The 12,841-nt window shown below is 43.5% G+C and overlaps 1 protein-coding gene across 3 annotated transcripts in view; it reads left to right on the top strand.

Annotated features, from left to right (window-relative positions):
• RPTOR (regulatory associated protein of MTOR complex 1) overlaps positions 1 to 12,841 on the top strand; it is a 525,720-nt gene that overhangs the window by 493,537 nt on the left and 19,342 nt on the right. For all 3 annotated transcript variants that reach the window (XM_054976818.1, XM_054976816.1, XM_054976815.1), the window contains 2 exons: positions 2,261 to 2,367; positions 10,892 to 11,019. In XM_054976818.1, the coding sequence (XP_054832793.1) occupies positions 2,261 to 2,367; positions 10,892 to 11,019 (235 nt within the window). The remainder of the gene's footprint in view (positions 1 to 2,260; positions 2,368 to 10,891; positions 11,020 to 12,841) is intronic.

The following is a 12,841-nucleotide window of genomic DNA, read 5'->3' as shown; positions in this document are numbered from 1 at the left end:
GCCTAAAGTGTCCACTCGGTTCCATACGTCTCAGGACATTATATTGCCTGTCTTCTTTCCTGACCCTTCTGGTGCTCCTGAGCAGACCCTACATTCTTTAGATGTTAGGAGGGCTATTTTGTTTTATTTACATCGTACATCACAGTTTAGGTGTACCAAACAACTGTTTGTGTGCTACTATGGACCCAGAAAGGGTAGGGCTGCTACAGCTCAATCAATTTCGCGTTGGGTTACCCAAACTATTAGGGCATGCTACTCTCATGCTAAATTACCTTGCCCTTTGGAAGTGAAAGCTCATTCCACCAGGGCGCAAGCTGCCTCTGCAGCTTTCCTCAGGGGCGTGCCCTTGCATGATATCTGCAGGGCAGCAACATGGTCGTCTTCCGACACGTTTGCCAAACATTACGCACTAGATGTGTGGGAATGGAAAGAGGCTGCTGTGGGTCACGCAGTGCTTCAGTCCCTCTTTCATTGAGAACACATGCCCGCCTCCTGGGTAAGTGGCTTGTGAGTCTCCCATGTGGGGCTGCACAGAAGACGGACAGTGAAAACAGAGTTGCGCTTACCGTAACTACTGTTCATTGACATCTTCTGTGCAGACACACAACCCTCCCTCCTACCCCGCTGTGTTCTTCCAGGTAATGTGAAGACTTTCGGCGGCAAAGGAGAAACTGAGGGGAAAGGGGGCGACGTCGCCCAATGTCGCTCGGGCGGGAAACTGCCGCGCATGCGCATTGGATCGGACGTGCGCCCCCTAGTGGACATTGACTAGTAAAGAAAAATCCGGTCGGCAGGCCTGCGCAGGCGCAGTCCCATGTGTGTCTGCACAGAAGACGTCAATGAACAGTAGTTACGGTAAGCGCAACTCTGTTTTCTCTCTACATAAAAACCATCCATGCACATACCTTTGGCAATATGGCTGAAGTATGGTCAGTTGATTCCCAAGGAAACGTTGAGGTGGAGTGGGGGGGGGGATAATTGCCAAAACTTTTCCCCTCAAAGCAAAACATTTGCATACCAGGCAGTTTGTGAATTCTATCAATATGCTGGAATCCATTGTTAGACATTTCTCTGGGACTTTGCAAAACTTCCTATTCCCAGAAGCCTGCAGTAGTAGTGACCATTGACCATATTCTAAAATGGAAACACTGTATTGTTAGAGTAGTCCTGGCTTGGTCTGTTTGGCTGTGAGCATTTAATGCCAACAATATGCAGAGAATGAAGACCTGCTGCAATGGAAGAAAGATCTTCCGTTCATCTCATCTGGCAGCTTGCCTGTATCAAGAGTCCGAGCTATGCTCGAAGAGAAAAGAAATACACCTGCAATATAACTCTGCCACGGTGGAGAATTTTTTCCAAGCGTCTGCTAGCAATCAGTTTATGCTATGCAGCATATGGATAGAGCTGCAGTTATTCCAACTGATGTAATTTTAAAATGTTGTTACAGTTTTATTTAAAACTTGGCCTTTTGTCTAGGTATATTTGATTCAAAATTTTGGAGCAATGAATTGAGCAGTTCCTCTCAGCTTTCAAACGCTTTTCCTGTTAGATACATGCAGTTCCTTGAAAGCAGAGTTATTGGTGTGTATCACTCTAAGAGCCAAGCTACAAGTGACGCCTGACACAGGTTGGACACTTGTCAGCTTCCCTCAAGTTTTGATGGGAAATGTAGGCGTCCTGGTCTTGCAGCTGTAATGGAGAGCCAAGCTGTAAAACCAGGACGCCTACATTTCCCATCAAAACTTGAGGGAAGCTGACAAGTGTCCAAACTGTGTAAGGCGTTACTTGTAGCTTGGCTCTAAGATGCCATTCAAGGCACATTCCAGTCAGTGTTGTGCAAATAATTTTTGCAGTACAGAGTGAAGGAACCCCAACTTACATTCCCTTCATCATCCTCTGAATGAGGAGCTCCTTAGATGGCTTGGTAACTCACTCTTTGGCTCACATTTGTTTCTGCTCGCCTTCCCTCTCTAGTACTTTCGTCTTTTCCTGGAAATACTGGAGCAAACCTGTCTAGAATTAGTATGTACAGATTAAGTGGAATACAGCATATCTGCAAAAAGGGCATTCTGTTGTTGCTCGATTTTTTTCTTCTGTCCTGGCAGCATGCAAACTCATTCACTGAATTCCCTGAGGTGGCAATAAAACGTACTGGCTGTTCAAAATGTCTCTCAAAAGTAGCAGCTCTTTTCAGCTCTGCACGGTTGCACAGAATAGATTGGTATGCTACACCTTTTCTTTTCCCCCTTCCTCTTCGCAGGTGCAGGGATGGTGGTGGACTGGGAACAAGAGACTGGGCTTCTCATGACTTCTGGAGATGTGCGGATCATCCGAATCTGGGATACAGACCGAGAAATGAAAGTGCAGGTAACCCCAGCGTATCTTCCTCTGCAACTCCATATTGTGAAGAGCAGTTTTGCATTAAACAGAATGCCTTTTTCTTGTTTAAAGGATAATCTCCAGGGCTTTTTTTCAGCAGGAACGCGGGGGAACGGAGTTCCGGAACCTCTTGAAAATGGTCACATGGCTGGTGGCCCCGCCCCCTGATCTCCAGACAGAGGGGAGTTGAGATCGGCCTCCAGAGGGCGATCTCAACTCCCCTCTGTCTGGAGATCAGGGGGCGGGGCCACCAGCCATGTGACCATTTTCTCCAAGGGCAACCCACTGAGTTCCACCACCTCTTTTCCTAGAAAAAAAGCCCTGATAATCTCAATATTAATATTTCCTGTGTGCTGTTTGCAGAATCTCTTAATACTCTTTACAACTGGATAAGAGATAGACCTGCATAAGAGATAGACCTGTTATCTCCACGTTATCATTGGGGGAACTTGAGACAGATAATGGCTACCTCACTGAGTTCATGGCAGTGGTGAGACTTGAACTCTCAGATCAGAGCTCAGTCTCTTACACACTATGCTGCACTACACTATAATTAGTATAGTACATAGATGCAGAGGAGTTAGCCATGTTAGTCTGTAGTAGCAAAATCAAAAAGAGTCCAGTAGCACCTTTAAGACTAACCAACTTTATTGTAGCATAAGCTTTCCAGAATCACAGTTCTCTTCATCAGATGAGAATCACAGTTCTCTTCGTCAGATGCATGATGAAGAGAACTGATTCTCATCTGACGAAGAGAACTGTGATTCTGGAAAGCTTATGCTACAATAAAGTTGGTTAGTCTTAAAGGTGCTACTGGACTCTTTTTAGTATAGTACAGTTCATTAAAAAATTCTTACCCTTACAGGTAAGAATTTGACTTCCTACAAGACTCCCAAATATAACCCTATGATCTCTATCAGGTAACACTCTCGGGATGAAATGCTTTCAAAGAATGACTGGAGGAAGCAGGTTAGAAAAAAGACTGAAAAAACATCCCTGTTCTAAACAAAACATATTTTAACTGTTTTTATGGTACTGAAGGTTGAACCTGGTCCTATATTTTCATCAACTGGAAAAAAATATTTTTTTTGTTCTACAGCTTATACTAGCTTCTACTTTCAGCTGGCTGAAAGGGCACCAAACATCAGCCTAAAGCATTGATTTGGTGAAAAACGGAAGAAATCATACAGAAAAAAAATGAAGGGACAAAATAACGAGCTGTCTCTCTCTATAGACTATCTTTCGCTTTCAGAAATGTCACAGTAACTTCACTAAAGTACTCCTTTTTAAAAAAGAAATGTAATGTCCACTTCATGGAACTCTGACAGAGAACTCACAGCACGTGTAGATCGCCCAACTAAGTAAGCCAAGCCAAAGATTATAGGTAAAGACATGCGCAACAATTCTGTGAGCAAGGAATTGATCATGCAGGCAACATTCCAAAGAATATTTTATCCACTTCACAGCCTCACATTTCCATCTCCACTGGCGCATACACATGTGCTTTCCACATTGTTTTAATACATCTATGTAGGTACAACAGATCAAAGACATGCACACACCTTCTCCAGTGCACGCACAGACAAGCATTATGTAGTCGCAAACCTTCTTACATACATGCAGACACAATCATATACACAAAACCTGGAGTTTCTAGCCCAAAACTGGTTTCTGCTAACTATGACTGGTTTTTTTCCGGCTTCTCAGCACACTCTCCACAGCTGCCACTGGCTCTCCCATTTTGGTTGCATGGTTCACTAGATAAGAGCCAAAACACACGTTAAGAAATACCTAGGTTCAGCACGTGTTCTCTTACCTCAAGGTTTGCCGGGATCTGTAGGCGTCCTGGAAGCTTAAAGATCTGTAGGCGTCCTGGAAGCTTAAAGTCCTGGAAGCTTAAAGGATCTGTAAGCGTCCTGGAAGCTTAAAGGCGTCCTGGAAGCTTAAAGCTTAAAATACAGGTGCCTGTATTTCCCTTCCCCTTTTTGCTGCTCTGTAAATGCTAAACTTTAAGCTTCCAGGACGCCTACAGATCCCGGCAAACCTTGAGGTAAGAGAACACGTGCTGAACCTGGGTATTTCTTAACGTGTGTTTTGGCTCTAAGTCACGGAAGCCACACCAGCCTTGTTTCTGACTGCTGTGCTCTCTTTGTCATCAGGCCCCAGTGGCTGGCTCAAGCCTGGTCCAAGGCTGAAGAAGTGCCCCACACACAATCCTCTTCCTTCTTTTCTTACCATCCCTTATCTGCATCCCTGAGAGGGAAGAGCGTTACTGGGACCACCATCCACCACTGGTCGTTTTCGGGACAGCTGGGGTCAATAGACACTAAAAGGCAACAGCATTGCATACATATAGTAACCTCTAGGCCTCCCATGCCTAACATTCACACCAGGTCGGTTGACAACAACTCTGCACAACAGCCATGTACCCATTGCCCGTCGCACCATTGCCTAACACACCTTCCCACTGTGGCAGCCCCCAATATGTGCTGCTCTTTGCATTTGCCACCTGAACCAACTGGCTTCATCGCACCTCACAATACTGCTGCTGCTCCTTTTCCTAGGCATGGAGAATGGCAAAGAAATACGGCTCTTTCAGCCTCCTGTTGTTTCTCTACCAAAGCTGTCCTGCTGCACACCGTAGTAAAATGTATATAAATTCACATCATTTGCCATTAAATCAAACCTGTTCTTCAGCCATGTAATGAGAGGTAACATCTTTGTCTAAGCCTCTATGGGAAATGAAGTCTAGTCTCTTCCACAGCTTTTAGGAATTAATTACCTCTGGATGAACATTAATTATGACACGTTGACCCAGCAATGCTGCACAACTAAGCCTATGCTAATCTTAATTATTTTCAAATATTATTTTATCTGTGCAAATTAGGGAACATCAGAAATCAGCGGGGTGAAAATATTTTAAATGAGAATGATTAATGATTGCACTGAGAGAATCTTAAAGGCATTTTATTTCTTGGATAGTGCAAATTGGTTTTTGCAGAGACGCAGGGAATCAAAACTTAATCATATTGCAAAACCGAGGGCAGTAGAATCGTAGAAATCAATTTGGATGAATATGCTGTCCAGTCTGAGCCAGAGATCACTTTGAGGGCTACAGTGGTAGTAGAGAGGATAGTTATGGGCAGGGGTCATTTCGTAGAAAAAGAGCTGGAGGAACTCATTAGCATAACTCTTTAGCATATGCCACACCCCCTGGCATCACCTATCCTGGCTGTTTTGGACCCAATCCTGGCCATTCAGGGCTGAAACTGGGCCCAAAATGGCAAAAAGGGGCTGAAAATGGCCAAAAAGGGGCCCAAAATGGTCAGGATCGAGCCGCTGCTGAGCAGGAGAGTGATCCACCACCCATCAGAGGCCCAATCCGGGCCATTTCGGCCCAATCCAGGCTGAAACGGGCCCAAAATGGCTGAGAGTCAGGTGGGTGGGGGCACCTGTCATGTGACCTCTTTGGGGAACTACCGGAACTGCATTCCTGTGAGTTACCCCTCGAAATGAGCCCTGGTTATGGGTGAGATTGGTGTGTGTTCACATACTTAAAACAGCAGTCATGAAATTTGACCCTACAGCCAAGGTTAATATTAAGTGCTGGAACCTAAAGGGCTGGAGGAACTCGTTAGCATAACTCTTTAGCATATGCCACACCCCCTGGCATCACTCTTTAGCATATGCCACACACCCCGGCAACACAGTTCAGATGGAACATTTTTACTGTATAGAACAAGCACAGCTCATGCAATATATTCTCATTGAACTATTCTGTATCCTATCTTGATTGCCAGATCTCTGTTAGGATTAGAGATCTGGAGGCAAGCTAGTATCGTTCAGGCCGATGGCAAAGTTAAGAAGTCAAGCAGATACGTGAGCAGGCAGGGATGGGCATTAAGTGAACAGCTGTATCTGTATCTCAGTGTGGAGTTTCTCAGACGGAAGATCCAGGCCACAACTGGGCACTTTACAGGATCACGCAACCCTTCCTTAGCACTTTATATAAATCTAGTCCTTGAGGAGCTGGCAACGCTACCCTCTTTTCATCCATCCAAAGCTGTGTAGCTCAGAACAGCACAATGGAGGTCGGAGCAGTAGCTCCCTTCTCTGAAGCTGTCACACTGATACAGAAAACAAGGTACCAGAGTCCCCAGTTATGATTCTATGATGAGATCGGTAGGTTATTTGATTAGCTGCCAGTGCGCTGCTGACATCTTACCAGGGCTATTTCAGTGATGGCACTATTGTGGGATTCCCCTCTCTGAGCTATTTAGGTACCAAGTTAAGACTGTTTGTATTCCATGGGACTTTTGGCATCAACTGAGTTTTGATAGACCTGAGCTTAACAGTGGAGACCGCTTTCTTTCGTTCTATTGATGCAGTTTCCTGATGGGTGATGATTGGGTAGTTTTCAAAGATTTATCATCGTTTTATTTATTATTTCTAATCTAATCTAATCTGACGAAGAGAACTGTGATTCTGGAAAGCTTATGCTACAATAAAGTTGGTTAGTCTTAAAGGTGCTACTGGACTCTTTTTGATTTTGCTACTACAGACTAACACGGCTAACTCCTCTGGATAATATGGCCTGTTAGGGAGACCAGCAGTGAAATCCTAAGCAGAATTACTCCAGTCTAAGCCCATTGATTTCACTGTAGAATCGATACTGGGCTGGAATCGATATTGTTGTGGTCTCTTCCCAACACTTTGTTCTATGAAAGACCTGCTGATTTGGAGATGAGCACTTCTATTTAGTGTGGGAGTTTTATGCAACATGAGCCCCATCTGAGTGAAAATCTGGCGATTCTGGGTAGGTGTCTTCAGCAAACAGTTAATCTAATATTTTCATCCAGCAAATGCAAAAAATAACAACCAGAGAAGGTGGATAGGCTCCGAGGAGGAAAAATAGGAAGGAGGTGTGAAATTAGCTAACACGCTTCTACAGAACTGGCTCTGATAGTTATCCTAGTTTGAAAATGTTTTTTTGGCTGCTTAATTGAAACTGTTTTTCTTTTTCACAGCTGCATTCTTATTATTCCAAGCAGTTCTTTTCTATGTAGCAGATAAAGAGGGGAGAGCTACAGGCTTACAATAATGTCGGGTGTCTTTCCAACAATGCACCAGCCTTGCTTTTTGCATTTATTACTTTCCAAAGCTGTTCTTTGAAAAAGTATCTAGTCCTTTGTTTTTGATTCTGGCCATTCTTCTTTAGAGCATAGACACATGCGATGTTGAATCCCGGAGCAGTCTGTCAGATTCCAGACATTCGGAGTCTGGTCTGACCTTGATCTGGCCTCGCAGTGTTTCATTTTACCCATGTCACTGGCTTGTGTTCTGTCTTAATTTACTCCCATAAAAAAGATGAGGCAGCATTATCTCTCCCCGCCCCACCCCACCCCACCCCAAGATTTTACAGTTCTGTAATGCTATCTACTGCAAGTTTTAGGAGAAGAGGGAGTGTTAAAGTGGAGCAACCTTCGACATTTGAAAGAAATCACTTTCTGGTAATATTCTTTTCTTCTCCCCAGAGAGGAATACAGGGCAGTGAAGGCAGGCTACATAGTCCTGTAATCATCAGCAAAGTGCTATGCAAGAGTCTGGAAGTAGAAAGGCTAACTGAACTCTTCCCTTTAGAGAACTACCACTTTTAGCTGATCATCCTTGCTGTTTGGTTGGGTGCACCTGCTCACTAGGTCATGCTGCTATCAGTTCGTACCCCCACATTTATTGTTCTTCAGGGCATATGGAAGCTGCTTTTGTGGTATTTGTGGTTTGGTTTAATGCCCAAGGGAGAGCTGTTGCCCTGCAAGCACATTCCTTGTAATAGGTATTTGTTTAAAGCGCTGTAGCTGTCAGTAACATGTTCCATTTCTCCCCTTTCACATATGTTTGGATTTCCCACATATGCCCATTAGCTGCCAGCTATATTTTTAGCAAGCACAGATTAATCTCTCTCCAGGGAGATCTTGTGTGTATGTTTGTCTGTGTCTGCGTTTTAGTAACATTTATCCATCCATCCTGCTCTCCCAAGCATGGTTTATGGCTGATAGAGGATGGGAGGTCGAGAAGGGAACTCCCTCTGGACATGTCGTTAAACTAATTAGGTATTTTTAAAAGTGGATAACACATATCTTTTTTCCTTCAGGATGAAGGGCCACTTCACACACTGCTTTTTCAAACACAAAAATGAATCGAGAGATAAATTACTGCCCAAACATACACACTGGCAGGGCTTTTTTTCAGCTGGAACGCAGTGGAACGGAGTTCCGGAACCGCTTGAAAATGGTCACATGGCTGGTGGCCCCGTCCCCTGATCTCCAGACAGAGGGGAGTTTAGATTGCCCTCTGTGCTGCAAGTGGCGCGGAGGGCAATCTAAACTCCCCTCTGTCTGGAGATCAGGGGGCAGGGCCACCAGCCATGTGACCATTTTCTCTAAGGGCAACTCACTGAGTTCCACCACCTCTTTTCCCAGAAAAAAAAGCCCTGCACACTGGGAAGTTAATAGTCACTTGTAGATTCCCAAGATATGTACCTAAGGGACTTATGCCACCATCTCATGATAGGTATATATATGTGAGAAGCAGCCCATATTATTTTTTCTGTTATTTCTATGTGAGGAAAAAAGTAGTAAAATGTTAACAAGCCCTAAAACCTTTCTGGTGGGAGGGATCATGTGTTAAAGTTAACATTACCCAAAAGGTGACTTTATGCCGCTTTTGGCTTCTATAAAGGAAGTCAACAACAACTGTGTGTTGCTTACTTTCACTGAGAGAGCGACATTGCTGGAACATAATTTGGTTTTTTAAAAATTTGTCATTTATAGTCCGCCTTTCTCGCTGAGACTCAGTAGCCTCTCTTGAAGTACCTTCCAAATAGATAATGATTGACATTTATCACCGGTATATCCAGTTAAAAATTGCCCAAGGCTATATACAGCTTACAGAAATATCAATAGTTTATAAATATAATGCCAAAAATGAAAAGCACAATAAAACAAAACAAAACAACGAAACAGTAATTATACAGATAGTGAGCATAAATAAGCCATAAAAACAGCCGCGATCAGGGTAAATTTGAAAAAATTTAGGAGACACTGTTCATTTACCAGCCAAATTAATGGAGGATCCTGATGGGATACCCTGGGAGACAATTTCATAGCACCAGTGCCATCACTGAAACAGCTTGATTCAGTGTCGTAGCAGTTCTAACGTCGTGCGTGGAAAGAATACAAAGTGGAACCTCCCCAGATGATGTGAAATGGGGGAAAGGCATAAGGTGTATTGAGCCCAGGGCATTAAGGACCTTAAGGGAGATAGCGCTTAGATATAAACCAAACCTGTCCAGCTAGACACGGCAACAACAGGTAAACATGTTACATCCACTAGTGGAAGCTCCTTTAAAATCACTTCAAGCAGAGGATAACAACATGCAACTCTTTGTGCATATACTCAGTGCGAGCACAGATTGAACCATTTCTACCATGCCGCTGTAAAACCTTTCTGAAGACACAATGGCAACCATGTGGTGGAAATCATCTGATTCTTCTAGTTATGTGCCTCACCTTAATGGAAGTGACTCAAAATGGCCTCACTATAACAGTCATAACATGTAAATTAACCCTGAAAAAATACATTCTTATGCACTGTTGCAATGATCTTCACCCCATAGATGCTCCAGGGTCAGCAGAGCGCTATTGAGCTATATTTTTACTACCTTTTAGGATGTTGCTAGTGTGCATGTGTAGAGGGCAAGGATGCCACATCTCCTGCCTCTCTTTGTACACACATTGAGAAGAACTGCAAGGTCACTCAGTGATGGAGAGGATTCCTCCATGACTCTGAAGGTTGGCATGTTTTTCCTGCCGCTTAGACCACTGCCCTTGCTCCTAGTCTCAGCACCAGTGAGGTGATACCTCTGGCTTCCTTCTTCTAGTCCTAGCATGTGACTGCCTCTTGACGTATTGTCATATGCTCAGTGTGTCCCAGGTCTAGAAAGTTAGAAGACCTCTACGTTGTTGGAAAGGGAAAACCAAGAGAAATATATACAAATGGTTCCCAAGCCCGGTCATTTTTGTAAGCGGCCAAATCTGGGGGTACTGTGAAGTTGCTCTGATGACTTGCTTATGCCCTCGTCTTTGTTACAACTAAAGATCTAGTTAATCTAGACATCGTATTGAACATCTCACCGGTGCCCTTATTTTTTTCTTTGTCTTGGTCCTGCACAAACATGTTCTATGATATAGTCCCCATTCGAGTTTCTTATTTACATTTAAACATATGCACATTTAAAAGTTCATATTCCCAGAATTGCATCTATACAACTATAATTTGCTCCTATGGATGGTCTGCTTTAGCCTGAAACCAAAACTTGTGTGTTGCAGCTGCCACAATCAACTTTTTAAAACGTGATGTTGCTCAAACTCCACTAAAGAAATGATACTGAGTGGGCTGTAGCTTAGAGTGTTCTTGCCCTTTCAGCCTCGGCTTGTGTATTTTTCTTTCCTAGGATATTCCAACAGGAGCTGACAGTTGTGTCACCAGCCTGTCCTGTGATTCTCATCGCTCGCTCATTGTAGCAGGTCTAGGTGATGGTTCTGTCCGTGTTTATGACAGGCGGATGGCTCTGAGTGAATGGTAAGAGACCTCTCTAATCTCTGTGGCTGACAAGTATGGCTCACCCTTACACTCGTTGTTTGTCATTGCCCCAAAACACACTACAAACCTGACTGCTCTGGAAAATACATATGTGTATTATGTGCCATCAAATTGCTTCCGACTTACAGCAACCCTGTGATAGCCTAATCTTGTCATATCTTGGAAGCTAAGCAGTTTTGGGCCTGGTTAGTACTTGGATGGGAGGCCGCCAAGAAACTCCAGGATCGCTACACAGAGGCAGACAATGGCAAATCAACTCTGAACATCTCTTGCCTCGAAAACCCCACGGGGACACCATAAGTCGGCTGCGGCTTCGCACACACAGAGAGACACGAATGAAGACCCTCTAAAATGTCCTATCACTGACAGCCTTGCTCAGGGCTTGAAAACTGAAGGCCGTGGCTTCCTTTATTGCATCAATCCATCTCATATTTGGTCTGCTCTTTTCCTAATGCCTTCCATCTTTTCTAGCATTATTGTCTTTTCCAGTGAGTTTTATCTTCTCATGATGCGATTAAAATACAATAGCCCCAGTTTAGTCATTTTAATTTCTAGGGAGAATTCAGGCTTGATTTTATTTAGAACCCACTTATTTGTCTTTTTGGCAGTCCACGGTATCTGTAAAACTCCTCCAATACCACAATTCAAATGAATCAATTTTTTCCTGGTCAGTATTCTTCATTATTCAGCTTTCATACCCATATACAGTAATGGGGAGTTATCTTGATCTTGGTCCTCAGAGACGCCTCCTTATCCTTAAGGGTCTTTTCTCGTTCTTCCTTCCCTGCCTTCCTCTCCCCTAAATGGGAAAGTGGACATGAGACCCACTAGCCATAGCTGGGGTGTGGAAGGGGATGGAATTTATTTATTTATTTAATATTATTCATAGTCCACCTTTCTCACTAGGACTCAGGGCAGATTACACAGTGTAAGTCAGTATGATCAACCAATGGGACATTCAATAAACAATATTCCAGACTATGCAAATGCAAATTTGCAGAAATTGGAACCAAGCCAAAATCCAGTAAAAAAACTGAAAACAATGCTGAAACACTGTGGCTCTGCTGGCAGAAAAGAGAGGAGGACGAAATTTCGGCCCCTTTCCAAACCTCCACAGCACAGACTGCTGTCCCATGTGGCATGTGAGTACCTTGACCCTGAGTATAAGCTTTCCCAAAGTTAGTCAGATATAGCGGCAGGGGAGCGATCCATGATCCCTGCATCTGTAAACCACTGGATCCAACCCATAACATGGAAAGGATATTGAATGCTTCCTTTTTATTATGTGAAAAACAGTGCACAACTCCAAAACGATTTACATAGGCAAGGTAATTTTCCCAAACCACCACAAAACCTTTTTGTAGAATCCTGTAAGAATCACCCTATATTTCTTTTATGTAACAGACACACATCTTCCTCTGTTACCATACTCCATAATTGCGCATCCTAAGTAGCTTAAGAAGGGATTGCCCATTATATCTTACAAAAAAATGATAAGGAAAGTAATTCTGACACTGTCTTAATTTCTTGAGTCTGTGAATGAGAAGGCAAAGCAGATCTATCATTTGAGGGCTCTGTGATTAGTTTTATAACATACTACAGGGCACAATTCCGTCACCATGTTTCTTCCAGACTTAAGTCCTCACCATAAGCTTTTATCTCAATATTCTGCAAATTACACTTGCTTGGGAATTTACCTGCCAAACTCTGTATTTCTCACCTGCTTGTCTCCACAAAACTGTGACCTGGCAGCCAATGCTATGAGGAGTTGCTGAGTTAATTTTTTCAATTAATTTTGAGT

The sequence above is a fragment of the Eublepharis macularius genome, chromosome 4, assembly GCF_028583425.1.
Source record: "Eublepharis macularius isolate TG4126 chromosome 4, MPM_Emac_v1.0, whole genome shotgun sequence".
Lineage (NCBI taxonomy): Eukaryota > Metazoa > Chordata > Lepidosauria > Squamata > Eublepharidae > Eublepharis > Eublepharis macularius.
The sequence above is the reverse complement of the archived record's forward strand: the minus strand, read 5'-3'. Positions and strand labels throughout refer to the sequence as shown.